Source organism: Pristiophorus japonicus, chromosome 12 (genome assembly GCF_044704955.1).
Source record: "Pristiophorus japonicus isolate sPriJap1 chromosome 12, sPriJap1.hap1, whole genome shotgun sequence".
Lineage (NCBI taxonomy): Eukaryota > Metazoa > Chordata > Chondrichthyes > Pristiophoridae > Pristiophorus > Pristiophorus japonicus.
The window spans coordinates 66960825-66987763 of record NC_091988.1 but is presented as its reverse complement, the minus strand read 5'-3'; the positions used below and the strand labels follow the sequence as shown (position 1 = coordinate 66987763).

At 44.5% G+C, this 26939-nt stretch overlaps 1 protein-coding gene across 4 annotated transcripts in view; it reads right to left on the bottom strand.

Moving 5' to 3' along the window:
• LOC139277313 (transcriptional regulator QRICH1-like) overlaps window positions 1–26939 on the bottom strand; it is a 51840-nt gene that overhangs the window by 10113 nt on the left and 14788 nt on the right. For 3 of the 4 annotated variants that reach the window (XM_070895610.1, XM_070895612.1, XM_070895611.1), the window contains exons 2-6: window positions 22682–22988; window positions 14594–15559; window positions 7353–7524; window positions 4888–5042; window positions 3362–3476 (exon numbers count right to left, since the gene is read on the bottom strand). In XM_070895610.1, the coding sequence (XP_070751711.1) occupies window positions 3362–3476; window positions 4888–5042; window positions 7353–7524; window positions 14594–15559; window positions 22682–22969 (1696 nt within the window). In that variant the 5' untranslated portion in view covers window positions 22970–22988. Of the gene's footprint in view, window positions 1–3361; window positions 3477–4887; window positions 5043–7352; window positions 7525–14593; window positions 15560–20275; window positions 20325–22681; window positions 22989–26939 lie in introns of those variants that run through there. The other variant, XM_070895613.1, reaches the window with a different exon arrangement.

Sequence of the window (26939 nt, the reverse complement as noted above, 5' to 3'; positions counted from 1 at the left end):
AGTCAAGCCCCTTAAGAATTTTCTATGTTTCAATGAGATCACTTCTCATCTTTTAAACTTTACGGAACATAGGCCTTGTCTACTCAATCTGTCCTAATAGGACAATCCCCCCCATCGCGGAATCAGTCCGATGAACTTTCATTGCACTTCCTCTATGGCAAGTATGTCCTTCCTTAGGTAAGGAGGCCAAAACTGTACACAATACTCCAGGTGTGGTCTCACCAAGGTCCTATATAATTGTAGCAAGATTTCTTTACTCTTATACTCCAATCCTTTTGTAATAAAAGCCAATATACTATTTACTATCCTAATTGTGACAAGGTGGACCATTTCCCACACCTTGGGAGTCAACTATCAGCAAGAGCAGAGAATGTCGACCAAGTCCAACATCGCCTCCAGTGTGCCAGTGCAGCCTTCGATCGCCTGAGGAAGAGAGTGTTTGAAGACCAGGACTGCAAACCCGGCACCGAGTTTATGGTCTACAGGGTAGTACTGATATCTGCCCTCCTATATGGCTTAGAGACCTGGACCATACACAGCAGACACCTCAAAACGCTGGAGTACCACCACCAATGCTGCCTCTGCAAGCTCCTGCATTGGCAGGATAGACGCACCAACGTCTGTGTTCTCGCTCAGGTCAACATCCCCATCATCGAAGCATTGACCACATGTGATCAGTTCTGTTGAGCGGGCCACGTTGTCTGCATGCCCAACATGAGACTCCCAAAGCAAGCACTCTATACGGAGCTTCGACACAGCAAACGAGCCCCAGGTGGGCAAAGGAAATGCTTCAAGGACACCCTCAAAGCCTCCTTGATAAACTGCAACATACCGATTGACACCCTGGGAATCCCTGGCCTTCAACCGCCCAAAGCGGAGGAAGAGAATCCAGGAGGGCGCTGAGCACTTCGAGTCCCATCACCGAGAACAAGCATAACCAAGCGTAAACAGCAGTGTCAACCCAGGCTCCCCACCCACCCTTTCCTTCAACCACTGTCTGTTCCACCTGTGACAACTGTAGGTCCCGCATTGGACTCCTCAGTCACCTGAGAACTCACTTTTAGAGTGGAACCAAGTCATCCTCTGAGGGACTTCCTAGGCTGATGATGCTGCTTGCTGCACCTGCATGTGTACTGTCTGAGAGTTGCGTACCAGGACACCCAGGTCCCTCTGAATACTAACATTTCCCAATCTCTCAACATTTAAAAAATATTCTTGCATTTCTATTTTTTCTACCAAAATGGAGAACTTCACATTATATTCCATCTGCCATGTTCTTTCCCATTCACTTAACCTATCTAGATCCCTTTGCATCCTCCTCATAGCATTCTTTCCCACCTAGCTTTGTGTCGTCAGCAAACTTGGATACATTGCACTCAGTTCCCTCATCGAACTCAATATAGATTGAAAATAGCTGAGGCCCCAGCATTGATCCTTGCGGTACCCACTAGTTACAGCCTGCCAATCCGAAAATGACCCGTTTATTCTGACTCTCTTTTGTCCGTTAACCAATCCTCAATCCATGCTAGCATATCACCCCCAATCCCATGAGCCCTAATTTTGTGTAATAGCCTCTTTGAGGCACCTTATCGAATGCTTTTTGAAAATCCAAATACATTACATCCACTGGTTCCCCCTCATCTACCCTGCTAGTTACATCCTCAAAAATAACAGATGTCAAACATGGTTCGATTTTATAAATTCGTGTTGACTCTGTCCAATCACATGATGATTTTCTAAGTGCCCGGTTATCATGTTTGATAGCATAAGAAAACCTGGCAAAGCCCATATTAATGACTTGGATGAAGGGACTGAATGTAATGTAGCCAAGTTTGCCGATGATACAAAGATGGGTGCGAAAGCAAATTGCGAGAAGGACAGGCTAAGTGGGCAAAAATTTGGCAGATGGAGTATAATGTGGGAAAAATGTGAGGTTATCCACTTTGATAGGAAGAATAGAAAAGCAAATTATAATTTAAATGGAGAACAATTGCAAAGTGCTTCAGTACAGAGGGACAACAAGAAACAAAGTTAGTATGTAGGCCTCACCTCGAATATTATGTTCAGTTTTGGTCTCCTAATCTGAGGAAGGACGTTCTTGCTATTGAGGGAGTGCAGCGAAGGTTCACCAGACTGATTCCCGGGATGGCTGGACTGACATATGAGGAGAGACTGGATCGACTGGGCCTTTATTCACTGGAGTTTAGACAGATGAGAGGGGATCTCATAGAAACATATAAATTTTTGAGGGGACTGGAGAGGTTAGATGCAGGAAGAATGTTCCCGCTGTTGGGGAAGTCCAGGACCAGGGGACACAGTCTAAGGATAAGGGGTAAGCCATTTAGGACTGGAATGAGGAGAAACTTCTTCACTCAGAGAATTATTAACCTGTGGAATTCCCTACTGCAGAGAGAGTTGTTGATGCCAGTTCATTGGATATATTCAAGAGGGAGTTAGATATGGCCCTTACGGCTAAAGGGATCAAGGGGTATGGAGAGAAAGCAGGAAAGGGGTACCGAGGTGAATAATCAGCCATGATCTTATTGAATGGTGGTGCAGGCTCGAAGGGCCGAATGGCCTACTCCTGCACCTATTTTCTATGTTTCTATGTAATCAGGAAGGCAAATGGAATGTTGGCCTTTATTGCAAGGGGGAAGAGCGTATAAAAGCAGAGAAGTCCAGGCCACACCTGGAGTACTGCATACAGTTTTGGTCTCTGTATTTGAGGAGGGATATACTTGCATTGGAGGCTGTTCAGAGAAGGTTCACTAGATTGATTCTGGAAATGAGGGGGTTGGCTTATGAGGATAGGTTGAGTCTATACTCATTGGAGTTCAGAAGAATGAGAGGTGATTTTATTGAAACTTAAAAGATACTGAGGGGGCTGGACAAGGTGAATGCAGAGAGGGTATTTCCACTCTTAGGGGAAACTAAAACTAGGGACATAGTCTCAGAATAAGGGGCCGCTCATTTAAAACTGAGATGAGAAGAAATTTCCTCTGAGGGTTGTAAATCTGTGGAATTCTCTGCCCCAGAGAGCTGTATCATTGAATATATTTAAGGCAGAGATAGACAGATTTTTGAGCGATAAGGGAATGAAGGGTTATGGGGAGCGGGCAGGGAAGGGGAGCTGAGTCTATGATCAGATCAGCCATGATCTTATGAAATGGCAGAGGAGGCTCGAGGGGCCAGGTGGCCTGCTCCTGTTTATGTTCTTATAAACACTTGGACATGTCTTTTGGGGTCATCGCTTTAGCATTAAGGACATTTAAAAAAAAAATAAAACATTGCTTAAAAAACACCCATCCCCACCTCATGCGAGACCTGATCGAGGAATACATAAACTCGAAAATTCACTTACCCAGGGTGCTGATCTGAGGTTGCCAATCCTTTAATACCTCCTGTAACCTCTCAGTGAACTTTGTATAGTAGATATCTGAAAATATATCATCTACTCTGCCATTTTCAAATAGGTACTGAAAAACAAAAAATAAAAATGTTGAATGAGAAAGTTTCCAGTTTCACAATCTTTCTGTAAAACAAACAAATAAATCCAACTTTTAACACTTGTGCAATCGGGGTGTGTGTGGGGGTTATGGTCATACTGAACCCAGCCGATGCAAACCCTGTACTGTGCTGCAGATACATGGAGCTGGCTAAACTGATGGAGGGGAAGTAGTTCATGAAATACATTCTACTCTGTCACTTCTTCTGCGATGGTTAGGTTCCATTGGTCCCGTTCACAAGTCTATTGGAAGTAGTTCCATAAAGAAATCAATCCTGCTGATAGCAATTTGTGAAATTATTTAAAATAATAAGGGGTTCGATAGGGTAGACGTAAAGATGTTTCCGCTTGTGGGAATTTCCAAAACTAGGTCATAAATATAAGATAGTCACTAGTCAATCCAATAGGAAATTCTGAAAAACTTCTTTACCCAGAGAGTGGAACTTGCTACTACTGAGTGGTTGTGGTGAATAGCATAGATGCATTTAGAATCATAGAATTATACAGCACAGAAGGCGGCCATTCGGCCTATTGTCCCTGTGCCGGGAAGCTAGATAAGTACATGAGGGAGAAAAGAATAGAATATGTTGCTAGGGCGAGGTGAAGCTTGTGGAGCATAAACACCAGTACATATCGGTTGGGCTGAATGGTCTGTTTCTGTGCTGTAGGTTCTATGGAACTGTGCCCCATTTCTACTGTACACTTCTGCTAGCTCCAGTGGCCAGACCCCAGATGACAGACAAGACAGAAAAAGCCATTTAGCTTTGGTAGTGGGCAGTGCGGCCATCTGGAATAACCCTGCAGAAGCATGGCTCACAATGTTTTTAGTGCTCGATAACATAATGCAGAGTCTCTATTGTGTCAGAGAAAACGGATTTATGAAGGAGTTCAAGACCAAAATCACTGGAAATAAGAGAAAAGAAAGGTTAATGTATTGGGTGCAAGACTTTCTTCAATATTATGTTAACCCATCTTTTTCCTCTTCATAGATGTGCATATCCAACAATTTGTTATATTTTGATTTTCAACATTTGCAGTTTTCTTTATTTATACAAAGGGAACCAGTTATGTGAAAACTGCCACTGGAACCCATTAGAAGGGGCGGCATTGTATAAAGCAGTACCCTGCACATGTCTGCCCAATGCCAAGCCACTACCAAGCCTCAGGCACTGCAAAGAAAAAGGAGCACTCACTCCAAATTTTACAGGTTAAAGCAGCTTCTGCCAAGGGTACCTTTCCCGTTCACACCCCCCCTATTTTGACAATCAATTCTTCAAATATTCTTCACCATATTGAATGCCAAAATGGCAAGGTTAGTTTGAAAATGCAGGACTGCAGCGATTGCCGTTGAGTATATTCACACATTGGTCAGCTGGCTGTACCTTCTGTATGCAGAGACATATATAGTACAGCATGTCCGGATCGTAGGCCTCACCCTCCGGATTGCGAGCTTCTTTTAGCATTAGACACAGTCCGTAATTCAGTTCTGCCACCGCTGATGAGAGAAGGTCCTCCTGGAAGCGCAACGGCTGACGTCCTTAGAGGGGGAAGAAAACACAATTACCCAGCGGGTTTGTTTTAATAGCTACATCTTCTATAAAGTCATTGTGCAAGATTTCTGAAATTACAGGTCAGAAACAACTAGGAATGATGGGCAGGGTATGTACACAAATTAACATCCAAAAAATAATTTGTTCTAAGTTCCAATTTCACACATTACCAAACACTGGCTCTGCCTGGAGTAAAAGTGGAACATATTGCAAACACACAAATCTGTCACCATCTAAAGAGAGAAAGGAAGACTGGTTAACATTTTGGCAGGAAGGTCTCTCCCCAAAACATTGGCCACAAACAAAAAATGGCCCAAAGGGTCTCCACCTGCACACTAACCCTCTCTCTACTGACACTGCTGCACCTGTGTTGGTCGCATTTTCTGTTTGGTTTCCTTTAATCTCGATTGATTCTAATTGAGGTAACAAACCATAAGAAACAATGGTGCAAAAACAAAATACTGCGGATGCTGGAAGAAAAACAGAAAATGCTGGAAATCTCAGCGGGTCAGGCAGCATCTGCAGAGAGAAAGCAGAGTTAATGTTTCAGGTCGATGGCCCTTTGTCAGAACTGGAGTGTGTTCGGAAAGAACAGATTCTTAACAAGCACCGAAAGGGGAAGGGGAAGAACAAAAGGGAAGGTCTGTGACAGGGTGGAAGACAGGAGAGATCAGAGAGACAAAAGGGACGATGGGGCCAAATTCAAATGGTAATGCGAGGAGTTAGAAAAAGATTAGTCAAGATCGGTTGTGAATGGTGGGATTATGACCAACTGCCATTAGGGACAAGGAGAAAAATAGAACGAAAGAAACAGGCTCTGAGGGGGGAGAAAGGGAGCCAAAGATGGGCAGCGGTTATGCTCTGAAATTGTTGAACTCTATGTTGAGTCCAGAAGGCTGTAAAGTGCCTAAATGAAAGAGGAGGTGCTGTTCCTCGAGCTTACATTGACCTTCGTTGGAACAGTGTAGGAGACCGAGAACAGAGGTCACAGTGGCAATGGAGTGGAGAATTAAAATGACAGGCGACCGGAAGCTCGGGGTCACACTTGCAGACTGAACGGAGGTGCTCCGCAAAGCGGTCACCCAATCTACACTTGATCTTCCCAATGTAGAGGAGACAACATCGTGAGCAGCGAATACAGTATACTAAATTGAAAGTAGTACAAGTAAATCACTGTCACCTGGGAGGAGTATTTGGGGCCCTGGATAGTGGGAAGGGAGGAGGCAAAAGGGCAGGTGTTGCATCTCCTGCACTTGCATGGGAAGATGCCATGGGAAGGGGAGGGGGTGACTGCGGAATGGACCAGGGTGTTGAGGAGGGACAATGGTGTGCGTGCGAGCCATGCCTGTATACGCTGGGTCTGCAGCAAATTTGTGCGTGCAAAATTCTGTTATCAGCCTTGTAGTTCAGAAGTGTGACCCGTGTACTCCTGAACAAACACCAATACACTTGTTATTCGGAGTAGATGAAATGGTGGGGAAAAGGACAAACCAGAGGGCTCAATAGAAGAGCCTGGCATGAGTCACTTTTTCCTTCTGCCCCACTCGGATTAAAAAAAGGTCAAATTAACCTAGGATTGCACTGGCATACACTTCTGGAGAACTTGGAGGCCTGCCCGCCCTATACACTCAATATTAATGCTATTTTTGAAGACGTTTATAAATCATTTTCCCACTTGATTATGAGCTCCGAGGAAATACCTTCAATCATAGCACTGCATACAGTTTTGGAAACAGACAACCAAATAAACGCCCACCAGTGCACCCAATATTTGGTTTATCCCTACTTTGAGAAATGCCATCAAGGTATTCGGCTCTGATGTAAAACCATCATTGCTTTAATAGAATATACACCACATGAGTTAGCCCAGTGAATAAACCCAACATTTCACCAGTCGAATCTCGATGGCAGACAGCCTTACAGCAAGGTAAAAACAAAACCTATATATGGTGCATACATCAGTGTTCAAACTCAACCCCTCGTCTGCTCAACCACACTGCTAAACCATGGGGATGGGGGAAGAAAGAATTGTTGCAAGAATGTTCTTGCGTATCTCTTAGCAACCATTTGACTGATAGAGATGGGCAAGACCCTTGGTAGCGATCTACCGCGCCACAGCACGCTCAAGTGCACGGCACGATTGCAGCCCAGCCCAGTCCACTGTTTCAACAGTTTCCCACTTGGGAGGTTTTCAATTCCAGATGTTTGAGATCACTCTCCTCCAGCCTAAAACATTGCTGCATTTATCTGTAGATCAATATTCTTTGGCAGGTTATTTCAGCTGTGATAGTACTTACTACCAATGGGAGCTGGCCTGTTCTCAGAGTCCTTCTCAAACTCTGCATTCTTGGTCTCGGCCCAACTTTTCCAGACACCAAGGCCTTCCTCTGGTTTCAAGGTGTTTCGCAAAAACATTTCTGGAGCTGGCGGGGGTGGAGGTTCAACTTCAGCCACCTGCACTGTCTGCGCCTAGTGACAAGAAAGGAAAATCTTTCAGGACCAATACAATGTGTAGATTCAGGAAACACGTACAGTCTGAACAATAACCATAGAAACAGCAGAGGCTACTAACCAAATACACATTCTGCATTTCATGTCACTTTACCCTGTCAGCACAGAATGGATTAGGCCCAGTGAGACCCACACATCTTAGCTTCACTTCTATTGTAACTTTGCTCCTTTACAATGTTGTGTTTTCTAGAAGCATTTTCTCTCAACGCTGTCCATAAACATCTTGTTGATGTAACCTGCCCTTGCAGAGCTGAGATCCTGGAGTTAACAGCTTAATAATCTGTTTTTTGAATTAACTAGTTCCATGCTATGTCTTACACTCACTTCAGATTGGCAGACATTATAAACTTGTACAGACTGCCAATAATATTTACAATTAGAGATACGAAAAAATACACTAACAAAGACATGAAGCAAATGAAAAATGTGCTAATAATTCTATGGAAGGGTTTCTGAATATAAATAGCCTTTGATTTTACAAAGTTAGTCAGTAACTCGGTCTGTTGGAATTGGTCCCCCCCATACTGCTTTCCCATGCTCACGGATCCAACGCCACTTCTCGATTGCTGTCAGTCACCAGGATTTGAGTGCATTTTTTCAGCACCCTGGTTTAAAGCCCACAGTTTTACTCAATATTACTTTTCAAATACAAGAGCCACAAACCTATGAATACCTCATACATTTAGATTATATACAACATACATGCAAGCTTAATTATATTTCCACAATCCAGTCAGCGGGAGTGTGTGTGTGTGTGTGTGTCTGGACACCTTACTTGATGCTCAAAACCCAGTAAACCATTCGCTCATATGTTCACAGGATCCCCATGATTTACCTCGATTCCACTCGCATTCATTTAAACATCAGCAAACCACTTGTTCAGAAATTTAAAACGGTCCCTATTTGGTTTGAACAGCCAGAATGTGATCCAACATAATCTATCAATAAAATGGAGGAAAGTGTGTTATGAATAGCCAAATCCACATAGATTGTGTCGAGGTACGGAGGCGATGATAGATTAACTAATGAGCGGAGATCCGATTACTTCTCGCGATTATATCGGAAAGCCTCGCCTGCTTTAGGCTTGACTTTGGAGAAGCAAATGGTGCAGAAGAGTCATGTACAAGTGGTGCATTCAACGCCATTACCTCTGTGCTAATAGTACGCTTAACATCAGAGCACTCTCTGCAAAGCTGCTGTGTATTAGACAACGAGTAGTGATGCCTAAAGACGGTTTGCATTTGACTTGAAAAAGTCAGGAATTTGCCCCAAAATGACTGGGTAGCCATTACATACAATGTTCACAACTACTGTCTGCAGTGACCAGGATTGCACCTCCAGCTGTAGGCTTTGGATGGACCATTGCTACCAATGTCAGAATTGGGGAATGCAGGATATTTCTGTGGGCCATCACTGGCTCGGCAGGATTGAAGGTCAGTCAGGTCAGATTTGAATGCAGGCTGTTTAGGAACCTCAAGCTCTGCAACCACCGGAACAATGCACTGTGCAAGGTCAATGTTTCATGTGCAGTGAAATCTGAATGAAAGCATTTCCATTGGAGCTTCCTGCAGGTAGTGAGAATGAGAATGAATACTGGACTGATCACAGGACAGCACCCGTTTCAGGTCCAGAACAGGGTGCAAGCCCAGGAGGGCAACACAATCACTGTCAAGTCCACAGCACCGTGGGTGGCTCTGCTGCAAAGGAGGGCAGGAAAAAGAGTGGGAGAGCTATCACGGTAGGGGATTCTATTGTAAGGGGAATAGATAAGACGATTCTGGGCCGCAATTGAGACTCCAGGATGGTATGTTGCCTCCCTGGTGCAAGGGTCAAGGATGTCTCGGAGCAGTTGCAGGACATTTTGGAGCGGGAGGGTGAACAGCCAGTTGTCGAGGTGCATATAGGTACCAATGATAGTTAAAAAATGGGATGAGGTTCTACAAGATGAATTTAGGGAGCTAGGAGTTAAATTAAAAAGTAGGACCTCAAAAGGTAGTAATCTCAGGATTGCTACCAGTGCCACGTGCTAGTCAGAGTAGGAATCGCAGGATAGCTCAGATGAATACGTGGCTTGAGGAGTAGTGCAGAAGGGAGGGATTCGAATTCCTGGGACATTGGAACCGGTTCTGGGGGAGGTGGGACCAGTACAAACCGGATGGTCTGCACCTGGGCAGGACCGGAACCAATGTTCTAGGGGGAGTGTTTGCTAGTGCTGTTGGGGAGGAGTTAAACTAATATGGCAGGGGGATCGGAACCTATGCAGGGAGACAGAGGGAAGTAGAAGCAAAAGATAGAAAGAAAGCAAAAGTAAAAGTGGAGGGCAGAGAAACCCAAGGCAAAAATCAAAAAGGGCCACATTACAGCAAAATTCCAAAAAGGCAAAGTGTGTTAAAAAGACAAGCCTGAAGGCTCTGTGCCTCAATGAGAGAAGCATTCGTAATAAGGTGGATGAATTAACTGCACAGGCAGCAATTAATGAATATGATATAATTGGCATCATGGAGACATGGCGCCAGTGTGACCAAAGCTGGGAACTCAACATCCAGGGGTATTTAACATTCAGCAAAGAAAGACAGAAAGGAAAAGGAGGTGGGGTAGCGTTGCTGGTTAAAGAGGAAATTAACGCAATAGTAAGGAAGGACATTAACTTGGATGATGTGTAATCTGTATGGGTGGAGCTGCCGAATACCAAAGGGCAGAAAACGCTAGTGGGTATTGTGTACAGACCACCAAACAGTAGTAGTAAGGTCGGGGACAACATCAAACAAGAAATTAGGGACGCGTGCAATAAAGGTACAGCAGTTATCATGGGCGACTTTAATCTACAATAGATTGGGCTAACCACTCTGGTAGCAATACAGTGGGGGAGGATTTCCTGGAATGTAATAGGGATGGTTTTCTAGACCAATATGTCGAGGAACCAACTAGAGGGCTGGCCATCCTAGACTGGGTGATGTGTAATGAGAAAGGACTAATTAGCAATCTTGTTGTGCAAGGCCCCTTGGGGAAGAGCGACCATAATATGGTAGAATTCTTTATTAAGATGGAGAGTGACACAGTTAATTTAGAGACTAGGGTCCTGAACTTAAGGAAAGGTAACTTCGATGGTATGATGCGTGAATGGGCTAGAATAGACTGGCAATTGATACTTAAAGGGTTGACGGTGGAGAGGCAATGGCAAACATTTAAAGATCACATGGATGAACTTCAACAATTGTACATCCCTGTCTAGAGTAAAAATAAAACGGAGAAGGTAGCTTGACCATGGCTAACAAGGAAAATTAAGGATAACGTTAAATCCAAGGAAGAGGCATAAAAATTGGCCAGAAAAAGCAGCAAACCTGAGGACAGAGAAATTTAGAATTCAGCAGAGGACAAAGGGTTTAATTAGGAGGGAGAAAATAGAGGATGAGAGGAAGCTTGCTGGGAACATAAAAACTGACTGCAAAAGCTTCTATAGATATGTGAAGAGGAAAAGATTAGTGAAGACAAACGTGGGTCCCTTGCAGTCAGATTCAGGTGAATTTATAATGGAGAACAAAGAAATGGCAGACCAGTTGAACAAATACTTTGGTTCTGCCTTCCGGAAGTACTAGGGGACCGAGGGTCTAGTGAGAAGGAGAAACTGAAGGATAGCCTTATTAGGCGGGAAAGTGTGTTAGGGAAATTGATGGAATTGAAGGCCGATAAATCCCCAGGGCCTGATAGTCTGCATCCCAGAGTACTTAAGGAAGTGGCCATAGAAATAGTGGATGCATTGGTGATCATTTTCCAACAGTCTATCGACTCTGGATCAGTCCCTAGGGACTAGAGGGTAGCTAATGTAACACTACTTTTTAAAAAAAGGATGGAGAAAGAAAACAGGGAATTATAGACCGGTTTAGCCTGACATCAGTAGTGGGGAAAATATTGGAATCAATTATTAAAGATGAAATAGCAGCGCATTTGGAAAGCAGTGACAGGATCGGTCCAAGTCAGCATGGATTTATGAAAGGGAAATCATGCTTGACAAATCATCTGGAAATTTTTGAGGATGTAACTAGTAGAGTGGACAAGAGAAAACCAGTGGATGTGGTGTATTTTGGACTTTCAAAAGGCTTTTGACAAGGTCCCACACAAGAGATTGGTGTGCAAAATTAAAGTACACAGTATTGGGGGTAATGTGCTGACATGGATAGAGAACTGGTTGGCAGACAGGAAGCAGAGAGTCGGGATAAACGGGTCCTTTTCAGAATGGCAGGCAGTGACTAGTGGGGTGCTGCAGGACTCAGTGCTGGGACCCCAGCTATTCACAATATACATTAATGATTTAGATGAAGGAATTGAGTGTAATATCTCCAAGTTTTCAGATGACACTAAACTGGGTGGCGGTGTGAGCTGTGAGGATGACGCTAAGAGGCTGCAGGGTGACTTGGACAGGTTAGGTGAGTGGGCAAATGCATGGAAGATGCAGTATAATGTGGATAAATGTGAGGTTATCCACTTTGGTGACAAAAACACGAAGGCAGAATATTATCTGATTGGTGGCAGATTAGGAAAAGGGGAGGTGTGACGAGACCTGGGTGTCATGCTACATCAGTCACTGAAAGTTGGCATGCAGGTACAGCAGGCGGTGAAGGCGGCAAATGGTATGTTGGCCTTCATAGCTAGGGGATTTGAGTATAGAAGCAGGGAGGTCTTACTGCAGCTGTACAGGGCCTTGGTGAGGCCTCACCTGGAATATTATGTTCAGTTTTGGTCTCCTAATCTGAGAAAGGACGTTCTTGCTATTGAGGGAGTGAAATGAAGGTTCACCAGACTGATTCCCGGGATGGCTGGACTGACATATAAGGAGAGACTGGATCAACTGGGCCTTTATACACTGAAGTTTAGAAGGATGAGAGAGGATCTCATAGAAACATCTAAGTTTCTGATGGGACTGGACAGGTTAGATGCAGGAAGAATGTTTTCGATGTTGGGGAAGTCCAGAACCAGGGGACACAGTCTTAGGATAAGGGGTAGGCCATTTAGGACTGAGAGGAGGAGAAACTTCTTCACTCGGAATTGTTAACCTGTGGAATTCCCTACCGCAGAGAGTTGTTGGATATGTTCAAGAGGGAGTTAGATATGGCCCTTACGGCTAAAGGGATCAAGGGGTATGGAGAGAAAGCAGGAAAGGGGTACTGAGGGAATGATCAGCCATGATGTTATTGAATGGCCTACTCCTGCACCTATTTTGTATGTTTCTATGTTAAATCATATACTGGTATGGACTATACTTTAGGTGTGTGTTTTATATGGTCACATGGCAGCCAATGATAACCAGTGGGTTTTAGTACTTAATGAATGACTGCCCATTGCAACCAACTAATCATCGCCAACAGATCAAAAAGAAAGAAGAAATGTAATCAAGTCCTTACACATAACAGTAATCTGAAAAAGCAGCTAAAGTTTAAAAAACACACGATATAAACGTGCATCCGGGCCATTTCCTATTCATTTGAAAGGCTCTCAGCAAGTGATACAACAACTGACACAGCACGTATTGTACACACACAGCACGTATTGTACACAGATACATTAGAGCAGATGGAGTAAACCAAGAGGAAAGGATTAGGTGGACACGGTTTGCGTTTAAAGGCCTGTCGATTGGAGGAGGGAGGGAAGACCGAGAGAGATGAAGTTCCAACGTTTTGAGGTTCATGGAGAAGGTGTTAAGAGTAGGAGCCAGCGATGGGAGCTTCAGGCAGGAGAGAGGATTAGGAATGACATACATGGAGGTCAGGAAGTACGAGAGAGAAGATTGGAAGCAGCACAAACCACAGGAACTTCAGTAAATCAGATACAAGATTATGGATCTTTAGCAAAATGACAAGTACAAGAGAAGACAATGGTCTATAAATCAGATCTTTATACACAGGTGGATAATTTCATTATCAAAGTCACAGAAATCTTGCAGCACAGAAGGTCGTCATTCAGCCCATCGTGCCTGTGAAGGCTCGCTATCCAATTCGTCTCACTTCCCCTGCTCTTTCCTCTCAGCCCTGCACGTTGCTCCTTTTCAAGGATTTATCCAATTCCCTTTTGAAAGTTACCCTTTCAGGCAGTGTGTTCCCGATCACAACTCGCTGCGTAAAACATGCTCCTCATCCTCCCCTGGGGTTGTTGGCAATCACCTTCAATCGGTGTCCTCTGGTTACAGACCCTCCTGTCACTGGAAATAGTTTCTCTTTATTTACTCTATCAAACCCGTTCACGATTTTGAACACCTCTACCAAATCTCCCATTAACCTTTTAAGGAGAACAATCCCAGTTTCTCTAGTCCCTCATCCCTGGGTACCATTCTAGTAAATCTTCTCTGCAGCCTCTCCAAGGCCTTGAACTGGACACAGTACTCTGAAGCCTAACCAGTGATTTATAAAGCTTTACCATAAACCTCCTTGCTTTTGTACCCTATGTCTCTATTTATAAAGCCAAAGATCTCTCATGCTTTTTAAAAATAAAAACCTTCTCAACTTGTTCTGCCACCTTCAAATGATTTGTGTACGTAAAACCCCAGCTCTCTCGATTCCAGCACCCACTTTATTATACCAATTAGTTTATATTGCATCTCCTCATTCTTCCTATCAAAATGAATCACTTCACACATCTCTGCATTAAATGTAATTACCGTGTGTCTTCCCATTTCACCAGTTTGTCAATGTCAGGTAGCATCAAGCATCACAGCGAAGTGGCCAATGTTTAACTACGAGCAAGTCATTACTGCCAGGGGGCTGGACTCAGGGCAGGGTCACAGCTGATCGTTTCCTTGTCCAACAGCCACACTTTAAACTGGGAGCCACATGTCAGTGATCAGCTGGAAATCAAGTTGATTTTATTCTCCCCCCCCTCCCCTCCTTAATCCAGGAGGCATTAATAGCAGCTCCTCCCCCAGCTAACTCAGCACAGAGCAGGGTGGAATCGGGGAGCACACAGATAGCAGAATGCAAGCAGATTACAACCGCTCTGTACTTTCCCCAACGTTTAGTGACACTGCTTTCTTCCTCACCTGTAGCTGCTGCTGCACCTGGTGATGCTGCGGTTGTGGATCCCACAGCTGCACCGACTGTGCTTGTGTCTGGTACGAGCCTCCGACTGCTTGTACTGCCACTGGAATATGGATGTTCCCATTCATGAACTGCGCTGGAAAGATGGTATTGGCCAACGCATGAACCACCTCCTCGTGAGAGTTCTTCATCACAGATCCGGAGATCACCAACTTATCCTTATCGTCCTCCAACTTCACAGCCGCGACAGTGGTGGGCGAGCCGCTGACATGCACCACATTGTAGGCCTCCTGAGGGATGGCGACATGCGTGGCAGTCTGCTGCTGCATATCAGTGCGAGGTTGTGTGGAATACACAGGGATGGTCCAGGTCTCCCCACTAGGGCTGGTGATTGTACCAGCTGCTGTTGTGTAGAGGTGCGCACTGTCCACTGTCAAAAGTTCAGGTCTCAGAGACACATACCCTTGCTGCTGCCCCTGTGGAATAGCCAGCACGGTGGCGACAGGCTGCCCAGTAATGGTGTACGAAACAGTGATTGGCATGTCCACCTTGCGTTTCTTGACTGGCTGGAGTACATTTGACGTACTGGACCGCCGGTCCCCGTCACGAGGGGACCCTTGCTGTTGAGTAGGAGAGAGGGTGCCCACTGTCTGAATCTGAATCTGCTGAGTTTGGCCAGAGACCAGCTGCGCTTGGATCTGCTGGTGCTGAATGTGTTCATCCGAGATCTCGGATGTTTGCATTTGCTGGGAAGGCTGAATGTGTTGCACGGAGATCTGAGTGGCCTGCAGCTGCTGAGCTGTGGTCGGACTATGCATGGTCTGAAGCTGCTGTGAAGACTGTTGCTGCTGAGCTGAGACCGGCTGTGACTGCACCTGAACCTGAATCTGATCGGATGAGGGATGAAGCTGGGGAGACAGCTGCTGCACGGACACATGCTGCGGTGATGGCTGCACCTGAACCTGGACCTGGGCAAACAAGAAAAGCACAGGCATTAGGAAAAAGGATTCAGAATGTTATCCTTTTAACTTCCTAGCCATATTTCTGTAGCCATTTAAAAACATGGATTGGGGTGATGGAGGAGAGGCAGGAGTTTAAGTTAATGCACAGTAAAACTTGACTTAAACCTGAAATCTACAATGACCTTGGGTGATCTTGAAAGCTTTTGCTGAATGATTAGCTCTTTTGGGTAATTTTCCCCACTTAATTTTGTATAATTAGACTCGTTTAACACATTGCAGGAAAGATTACAAGAAAGGAAAATATAATCCTAACCAATCTCCTAATTAATACACACAGCCAAGTTGAACTAACTAGGCAGGAGATACATTCAATCATGCTCGACACCGATTGCTTCAATTGTCCAGCAGGAGGGAAAGATTGTCAGATGCACAAAGGAAGTTACTCAGAAAAAGACACTTCATAAAATGTGTTGCTTCATTCTCCTTCCTGCCAATTGTCTAAAGTTGCCGATGTTGGGCTACCGATCCACAGGCCTCCACCAGCTTGGCCGAGAGAACATTCGACAGGTGTGAGGCTATACTGAATGTTGGCAGCCCATCTGTGAAGAGAGAAATGGGAGCCAAGCCCAGTCCTATCCTCCCCGTGCCCACTGAAGTGCACGTTCAGCACACAAACATCAGAAGCTGACGGGCAGGAAAGGACGAGCTGCTCCACCCTCGCAATGGTTGGAGCATCATAATTAAACACTTCAGACTCCACCACATCTCCTAGGAGGCTCAAAGAGAACAGGTCAGTAACAGAAACAAATTACATAGGATATACAGCACAGAAAACAGGCCATTCAGCCCAACCAGTCCATGCCGGTGTTTATGCTCCACTCGAGCCTCCTCCTGTCTTTCCTCTTCTAAATCTATCAGCATAACCCTCTCTTCCCTTTTGCCTCAACCACTCCCTGGGATAGTGAGTTCCACATTCTCACCACTCTCTGGTTAAAGAAGTTTCTTCTGAATTCCCTATTGGATTTCTTGGTGACTATCGTATACTGATGGCCTCTAGTTAAGCTTTCCCCACAAGTGGAAACATTCTCTCTGTATCCACTCTATCAAAACCTTTCATAATTTTAAAGACCTCCATTCGGGCACCCCTCAGCTTTTTTTTTTTGAAGAGAAGAGACCCAGCCTGTTCATCCTTTCCTGATATGTAAACCCTCACATTTCTTGTCAATCTTCTCCGCAACCTCTCCCAGTGCCTCTATATCCTTTTTATAATATGGCGACCAGAACTGTACGCAGTACTAAGTGTGGTCTAACCAAGGTTCAATACAAGACTAGCATAACTTCCCTACTTTTTAATTCTATACTTCCAGAAATAAACTCGTGCCTATTTTTTTTTTTTTAATGGCCTGGTTAACCTGTGTCACTACTTTGTGACTTGTGTCCTTTTGTTCCTCTACCCCACCTAGACTCACACCCTCCAATTAATAAGCGACCTCCCTATTCTTACTACCAAAATATAAGTCACATTTATCTGTGTTGAACTTCATTTGCCAATTATATGCCCATTCTGCAAGTTTATTAATGTCCTCCTGTAATTTATTGCAGTTCTCCTCAGTATTAACTATCTCCCCCAATTTGGTATCATCCACAAATTTAGATATTTTTGATTCCAAAGTCTAAACCGTTAATATAAATTGTGAACAAGTGTTCCCAGCACTGATCCTTGTGGAACACCACTACCCACCTTCTGCCACTATGAACAGCTACCCTTTACCCTCACTCTCTGCTTTCTGTCTTGAAGCCAGCTAGCTATCCATTCCGCTACTTGTCCCCTGACTCTGCATTCTCTGACCTTGTCCATTAGTCGATTATCAAAGGCCTTTTGAAAATCTAGATAAATTACATGTACTGTATTACCATTGTCTACTTTGTTAACTCTTCAAAAAATCCATGTTGGTCAAGCAAGACTTTCCCTTTTGAAATCCATGCTATTTATTATATTTTTGGTTTCCTGTTGTTCTATTTTCTCCTTTCTCCTTTAGGGATACCATTATTCTTCCCACCACCAATGTTAAGCTGACTAGTCTATAATTCCCTGGACATGTTCTATCCCCCTTCTTAAATATAGATATTGTGTTAGCTATCCGTCAGTCCTCTGGCACTACATCTTTGTCTAATTAAATGTGTGTAGTAATACCTCTGCTTTCTCTTCCCTAGATTATTTTAAAGTATGCGGATGTAATCCATCCGGACCAGGTTTTTTTTTCTTCTTTGAGTTTGATTAGTTTATTGAATATATATCCTTTTTATTTTAAATGCAGTTATTTCATTACTAATCTCATGATCCAATGTCATGTCCACCTGTTCTAAAAATACTCTGGAAAATTCCTCTCCGGCCCCCTCAGACGATTGAAACCAGTCCGGGAGATCACACGGTCAGAGTGTTACCACTTGCCTTCCATATGCTGCGATCTCTGCCCCAGCCCCTGAAGGCTTGTCAGAGGATCACTACTCTCTGGGAGTCTATTTCTACTTTAATATAGTTTAAATGCATGCCCCTCAGTCCTCCCCAATCTATCAAACTGGAATAATTTATCAATAGGCACGCCAACTAGCCCCTTATTTTATAAGCCTCTATAAGGTCGCGTCTAAGTCTACGCTGCTCTAAAGTAAATCGACCCAGCTTCTAAACTGGAGTAACGAAGGCTCTTTTAAGCTAGGAATTATTCTCTTAGCTCTCCTCTGAACCTTTCCCCAAGGCCACTATATCACACAGCACACAAGGACACCAAAACTAGGTGCAGTGGTCCAGATGCAGTCTAACCAGCAATCTGTATAATGACAGAATGGTGTCCTTTGATTTGTACTGAAGGGTTCTATTAATACAATCCATTGCTATTAGCTTTAGCTACAGCTTCTTTGCATTGGCCGTGAACCTTCAGTGATCTGGGCACAACACTTGGACCAGTTTCTCATTCGGCCGCTTTCAGTATCAGTCCCTGTAAGTATATCCTGTGTTGGTCCTACCAACATGTAAGACACTACATTTATCTAGGTTAGATGTCATAAGAACATAAGAAATAAGGGAATAGGAGTAGGCTACCTGGCCCCTCGAGCTTGCTCTGCCATTCAATAAGATCATGGCTGATCTGATAATGGACTCAGCTCCACTTCCCCGCACACTTCCCTTATTGTTTAAGAAACTTTCTATTTCTGTCTTAAATTTATTCAATATCCAAGCTTCCACAGCTCTCTGAGGCAGCGAATTTCACAGATTTAAAACTCTTAGAAGAAAGTTCTCATCTGTTTTAAATGGGCGGCCCCTTATTCTAAGATCATGCCCTCTAGTTCTAGTCTCCCCCATCAGTGGAAACACCCTCTGCATCCACCTTGTCAAGCCCCCTCATAATCTTATACGTTTCAATAAGATCACCTCTCATTCTTCTGAATTCCAATGAGTAGAGGCCCAACTTACTCAACCTTTCCTGATAAGTCAACCCCCCTCATCCCAGGAATCAAACTAGTGAACCTTCTCTGAACTGCCTCCAAAGCAAGTATATCCTTTCGTAAATATGGAAACCAAAACTGCACGCAGTATTCCAGGTGTGGCCTCACCAATACCTTATATAGCTGTAGCAAGGCTTCCCTGCTTTTATACTCCATCCCCTTTGCAATAAAGGCCAAGATACCATTGGCCTTCCTGATCACTTGCTGTACCTGCATACTATCCTTTTGTGTTTCATGCACAAGTACCCCCAGGTCCCGCTGTACTGTGGCACTTTGCAATCTTTCTCCATTCAAATAATAACTTGCTCTTTGATTTTTTTCTGCCGAAGTGCATGACCTCACACTTTCCAACACTATACTCAATCAGCCAAATTTTTGCCCACTCACTTAGCCTGTATATGTCCTTTTGCATATTTTGTGTGTCCTCCTCACACATTGCTTTTCCTCCCATCTTTGCATTATCAGCAAACTTGGCTATATTACACTCTGTCCCTTCTTCCAAGTCGTTAATATAGATTGTAAATAGCGGGTGTCGGGTCTGGTCCGGAGGCAGGGGTGGGGGAGGGGGGGAAGAGTGGGTGTCGGGTCTGGTCCAGAGGCAGTGGGGGGGGGGGGGGCGGGGAGCGGGTGTCGGGTCTGGTCCGGAGGCAGCGGGGAGCGGGTGTTGGGTCTGGTCGGGGGAGGGCAGGAGCTGGCCATGGGAGGAGCCTTATTCACGCAGCCCCAGTGAGGCCATTGGGCCAGGGCTAGGTGCTGCGTGCTTCGGGCCCCTCCCACACAGTTCGGCGCCTGGAGCTACTGCACTTGCGTGCCCACTGTAGCGCGCATGTGCAGAGGTCCTGGCACTGTTTTCAGCGCAGGGACCTGGCTCCGCCCCCCCATAGCTCGTGCTGGCTGCGCCGAGAGCCAGAGGACCTGCAGGTAGGTAGAGAATACGGAGGATTTTTGTGGCGCGAAAAACGGGCGTCCAGGTCGGGACTGCGCCGTTCTAGGTGTGTGTGGAAACTTGGGCCCATTGTGTGTAAAATTGAGAACCATTACTCCTGGCACAGTGAGCAAGTGTGGAGCAGACCCACAGGTGATTATGCAACAGCAGTTGTATATCTGACAATAAGGGCCGACTGAGACAGGCTACCCACTGGGATTCGAGAAATGTAAAAAGTAAATCTGCCAACAACTTGCAATCATTTCCCCAGAAACAAAACATTTTTCACTCACATTTGTCCCAATTGGCGAGAACACGTCAAAGATCCTCTCCTTTTGCATTCTGAAATATTTCAGAACTTTAAAGCACGTCAAAATTAAATTGGTTATTTTTGTTAAAACTATACTGTGAATTCTTAATTATATAAAACATTTTTTGAAACCGTAACCAAATAGATACACCATTAGCCTTTGTTAACACGTAATTGAGAGATTTACAAAGAATAATTCCGATTTACAAACAATGCCATCAATTCCGGATATGTCACAATTTCTCAGCCCAAACACCGGGAGTTTTAGACAGTATAATTCCCACACCAGTCGCTATCTGGTTTCATCAAACGGAACGGGTCAGCTTGGTTCAGATGCCAGCAAGATCACCCAAGTCAAAAAAGATTGTGGATTTAATCCGCAATATGACTTGATATAATCAAGGCTGACAATTTAGCACAATCTTGGAGTGCTGCATTGTCCAAAGTGCTGTCTTTCAGCCAAGATGTTGAGAAGCACGGCCATCAGTAATTCTCAGGCAGATGCAAGAGATCTCTCGGCACCTTTTGCCCTGGTCAATATTCATTGTTCAACCAACACCAAAAGCAGATTATCTGATCATTTATTTACTTGGGAGGCCTTGTTGAGTATAATTTACCTACATTACTGTGGCTGGTTTTAAGAGGAAGTTATTGGCTATAAAATAGACGTACTGAGGACATGAAATGAAAGGCGGCGTGAGTGCAAGCTCTTTAGTTCCTAAAATCAGAGAGAAAATCTCCCTTTTCGACCTCTTCAGCAAGGCCTAAAATGAATGCCTAATCTACTTGACCAGGACCATTTTCTAAACATTCGTCAGTGAGCAGGAAGTTGGTGTTGAGCCAGAAATTAGTTGGCCGCTTATATATCTCACAAAACAGGCTGGAAGCCATCACTTTAGAAGCATGATGACAGGCAACATGTCAATAGTTAGTGAAATGTATTCAAGTCGAAACAATGGGTGTGTTGCACAAAAATGTGGCAGTACAAGGTAGGGAGGCTGAAGTGCAAACTCATTACTTCCATGGCTGGGACTATAATCAAAACTGCTATGAAGGAAGGACTAACATTTAAATGATTTGTAAGAATGAGTTAGTGCCAGTGATAGCAGACTGCCTAACCTAGGATCCTTCATTTCACCAGAATACCTCTGAAGCTAGCGACCTACTCAACCACTTCCTCACGCCCACCTTTGATGGCTTTCCCCCCAGTAAAATCTTTACTCTCTCCTGTGTCAGTCGTTCACCCTGCTACAGCCCCCCATCATTGGTCACTCAAGTCCAAGAGGCGCAGACTTGAGCCTATCTGTTACATAAATGGTTTAGCCATTCACCACCAGATCCGGCTGGATCACAAGTACCATCAGGCCACACTTTTTTCTGTCAAAACCGCACATAACAGGATAATCCATTGACCTCTATCTCTTAAACCCCTCCACCCTTGCCTCCAAGCGAGAAGCTCACAGACACCGCTGTCACTTAGATGGAGACCATCTGCCCGGAGGTTCCCCCTGCCCTGGCCTTAAACCTGCATCTTCCTCCAGTTTCTCCCCTCATTACTACTCTAAGCAGATAGTGTCCACCTCCTGCTTCCTGGACCTCATTCCCACTAAACTGCTGACGACCCAACATCCTTCCTGGTCCTCCCACTACCCAATATTGTAAATGGTTCCCACTGCTCGGGTACTGTCCCTCTCGCTTTCAAAACTGCCATCGACCCCCTTTTCAATAACCTTATGCCCTTGCAAACTATCTCCCCAAATCTAACCTCCATTTCCTCTCCCAAGTTCTTGAGCGAACGCGTTGTCTTCTCCCAAATCCACATCCACCTTTCACGCAACTTCATGTTTGAATCTCTCCACATCAGGTCTCCGCATAGCACTGAACCAAAGTACTAACCAAAGTCACAAATGACACTCTCCTTGACTATTCCTCCTCGACCTTTCTGCAGCCTTGGATATGATTTGCCACACCATCCTCCACGGCCTCTCCATGGTCCAGTTCAGTGGGATGCCCTCACTTGGTTCCACTCTTACCCATCCAATCATAGGCAGAGAATCTCCAGCAATGGTTTCTATTCCCTTTTCCACACTGTTACCTCTGGCAATTCTTCCCCCCCCACCCCCCGCCGCCCAACCACATCTATCCTTGGACCCCCTTCCTCGTCTACATGCTGTTGCTTGGCGACATTACCATTTCTCAGCTGCCTATTTTAATACACACGTTCTTGCGCACTCGCACGGCCAGAGTCTGGCCGTCAGCAGCCATTTTAGAGCTACTAGTTTTTAAATTCACTCAAATTTAACTTGGACATAAAATTCTGGACATGCCACTCAAGGATGTTGAGTTAGTTGTCAGCGTGCCATTTAGATGATGCACATTGAGGCCGTACCTGGATTTGCTGTGCCTGCTGGATCTGGTGCTCCTGCTGTTGTACATTCGAGGTTACAGGACAAGCAAGCTCCAGTAGGGAGCCAGCCACCTCGGTGCTGTCTGTGTAGATGCAGTTGCCACCCTGCTGGTACACAGTCATGGTGGTCTGCTGGAACTCCTGCAGGGCTTCAGGTCCTTTTGCAGCCAGTGACTCCAGGAACTCCTTCATTCGGTGTTGGGGAATAGTGCGTGCTTTCAATCGAATGTACTCCTCAAATGACATAGTGTTATCCAACGAGTTATTCATGGTTAGTTTTCCTGGATTCCTAGACAAAGGTTTAAAAAAATTAAGGATACTTTTATTTTTTCAACACCATACCTCCGCCAGGAAGCAGGAAGATGATCCGCTTCCAGCACCTCGCTACTCAGAATGGCAAGCAAGATGGGCACAAAATAGGCCCAGGTTAACATGCTCATGGCTTTTCCTCCAACAAACACCATTTCATCTCAAAAGCAGAACCTCAATTAAAAAGGAACTAAACAGAATAAAAATTGATCAGTACGATTAGAACTTGCATACACTGAAACCTTGGGGTGTCAGTCTGATTTTCCCTTGGTACTACGCTTACCCAGTTCCCAGCAGGACCAATGCTTGGTGAACTCCTCCCACATATAACAGAGTGCCTCCCTCCAGGACACCTGGCTAATGAGCAAGTCACCCCTAGCTCTTGCAGATAAATTAATGTCTTTTTGTTCCAAATAGTGGGTGGGATTTCTTAGTTGGCAAGGCAGAGAATCAGAATGTTACAGCACAGAAACAGGCCATTTGGTCAAAGCGGAGTCGATATGGCTCTCCACAGGCTACCTTATCTAATCCACTGTCCTGCTCACACTCCATATCCAATTCCTTTTAAAAAGGAGTTTATGAACTCTGCTTTAACCCATGACAGAAATGCAATCACACCCTCCCTGGAAAGAAGACATTTTCTCTCATTTTCCCCTTTAATTCTTTGATTGTCTTAAATTTGTGCCCTTTTGTTGATAATCCATCACTACTTTGAGAGCTCCGTTCGGTCACCCCTTAATCTTCTCACCTTTAATGAAAAGAGCTCCAACTTCAATCTCTCTCTCCTTAACTGTAACCTTAATTCCTGGAACGCCCCAGTGAATTTGTGCAGCACCTCTTTGGAAGAGGCACTAAGACTGATCGTATAATGGGGGCCATTAGTCTGCAGTGGCTTTCAAATATTGGAAGAGGGATGTTCAAGGTTTTAGGATTCTGTAAAATCAACAGGTCCAATCATGCATCAGTGTTTCTCCAGCACTTGGAATCTGGCAACATATTGGAGGGGTTGTGGGTGATCGACATTTTCTGGACAGGTTCAGCCACACAGGACAGAGAGCGAGAGCGAGCGCAAAAGCCAGAGCCAGAGAGCATCATAAAGATCCTCAGTGCTATCATCACAATCTGTTTGCATCCAGACACCTGGGAATATCATCTTGACCAAAGGAATCACAAATACTTTGCTGAAACCAGGGAAGGTTTCTTCAGATGCACATCACTTTAGGAGTACTGTGGAAAGTAGATGGGTGTGATTTGGAGATGTGCATTAGCTGCTGGGGTCCTGTGCTTTCAAGCTCCAGGTGCCACATTAGGGAGGAGAGTCTAAATGTGAGCCCATTGAAATTTAGTATTGCACCCCTACACTAACTAGTCTGATAAAATAGCCATAAGTACTTCAATTTTGCACATGTAGCATATTATTCTTAAATTGGACTTCTCCTTATAACTATGTTGCATTACACGGTGTCACACTATTTCAATGGAAACATCTCTACATCTACCCCATCAAACTCTTTCATCATTTTAAAGATTTCTATCAGGTCACCCCCTCAGTCTTTGTTTTTCTAGAGAAAAGAGCCCCAGCCTGTTCAGTCTTTCCTGCTCAATTCTGAGTATCATTCTTTTTGCACCATCTCTAGTGCCTCTTTATCCTCAATATAATATGGAGACCAGAAAGTGCACACCACTTCAAGTGTGGTCTAACCAAGATTCTATACAAGTGTAATATAACTTCTTTGCTTTTTAATTCTGCATACCTCTAGAAATGAACCCCATGCTTGGTTTGATTAATATACTAACCTGCACCACCACTTTGTGATTTGTAAATCTCTACCTCTAGATCCCTCTATCCCATTTAGACACTTATTTTCCAAGGAGTATGTGGACTCCTTATTCTTCCTATCAAAAAGATGGAAGGATCAAGTGTCTAGGATTCCCAATTTTCAACAAAAAATAATTCACCTGCGACCCGTCAGATATTGCAAAAGCAGCTTTTCAAACAGCAGAGATGTGTTGTGGGGCGAACACATGTCTGCTTGTCACGATGCAAGCAATCCAAAACAAGTGAGCAACAATAACTGCTTCACACATCAGCGCTTCCAGCAGCCCGGCAGACACAGCTGGGACACGGGGAATGAAACAGGCCCATTTCATTGCTCTCTGCTATGAGCTCCAAGGGGCAACAGGTGTACTCTCCTGTTTCCTCTTAAATTCTACGTATCGCAGTGAGCATTTTATCTGCCACGCATCCTGCTAGATTGATTTAAGTTTTAAAAAATGCTTACAATGCATCAAATGCCGAGCGAAGGTGGATGACCAGGTTAATACAAGTGTTACTGTAACATGGTCTGTGATTCGGAGCCATTATCGCCACATCAGATATCATTTCCTGTTGCTCCCCGATAAGACAGTGAGGACAGAGCCATAAAACAAGGAAAAAAAATAAAAGCCAGAGGAAAATATAGAGTATGTTGCACGTCGCAGCAGGGAGAACCTGAAAACCACATCCGGTTATTGTAAATACAACACAAGTTGCCCCAGACGATGGGTTAAGCTCTCCCCAAAAAGTCAAGTAAAGGTGTTCAACATTTTACTGGTGAGGAGCTAGCAAAAAAATCAGGGGGGGGGGGGGATGACGACACAAAATGAAGTGCCTACCAGCAAGAAGTCTGAGCTCACAAAGTACCATGTACATTTGAAACTATTCCCCAGCAAGAAGTCAACCAAGGGGAAGGGAGAAAGATGTCATTAAAAATTCAATAGTGTGCAGCATTTGATGGGAACAAGCAATTGTTAGCTACAGGAATAATATTGTATTTCTGAGAGATCATTGCCCAGTATGGGTACCAAGCAGAATGGCTTTGATCGCACATCTGCCTCCCAGTGGGACCTGCTCCTCAGCCACAATAATTAGCTCATGTACATGTGTCAGATACCGTGTGCCAGCACAGACAGTCCACCCCCCTTTACTGAAGGTACCAAATTGCACTGGGATTTAATGACCACTCCTGAATTCTGCCAAGATAGACATCTTGATGCGAGTCGAGAAGGCAGGCCCTGACCAGCTATTTGACTGGAATATCACGAATCTGTCCTCGCCTTATGTCCAGTTTCCAGCAGAACACAGGGTAATCAGGAGTGAAAACCCAGGCTGATTCGCTCCTCCCGCACCAATGTCAATCCAAGCATCCCACTGGTGCTCAGTTTGAGGGAACCATCTACTTTGTATGGCTCAGGACACCATACAATACAGTTAGCTAATCACAATCCATCTATTTTGTACACATAATTGGCAGCACAACATTAGCTTCCACAATGACGGGAAGATTTAAAGCTGTAATATTTTAACTTTCGCCCTCAGCCGATTGATGGTCTGACAACTCCGTAATGAGCATGCTCACCGAGTTTCCAACATCATTACAGTTCTTTAGGTTCATGTGGAATTGCAGTACTTGGTTGGAGCAGCGTCTCACAGACTCAACACAGTATCAAGCAACTCACCAGCGGCTCAGTTACCAACAATGGATTCAAAAATAAATCAAATCTCAGCTTATGATTATAGCCAAACTCAACGCTGTGGCCAAAATGACAGGGATCAAATCAGGATGTTAAATGAAAGCGAGTCACCCAGACACTGATACTTGCACTGCAAGCTTCCAAGTAACAATTTGGCCAGTGAGAGGAATCCTGTGGAGGGGAGGGTGGAGAGGAAGGAACATGAAAACTTTGTCAGTCAGCTGCAACTAAAACACCTGGCTCCAGTGTAATGTGCCAGTACACATTGTATAGAGTTATGCACAATGTATTATCGATTGATATTATTCATTCCTCCCTGAAGGTGCTGACTCTTGGTGGGGTAAATTCCACAGGCTCTCCAGTATCTTGCCTAAGTGGGTATTTATTGAGCGAGTGCTGGCAGGCTACTCACACATAT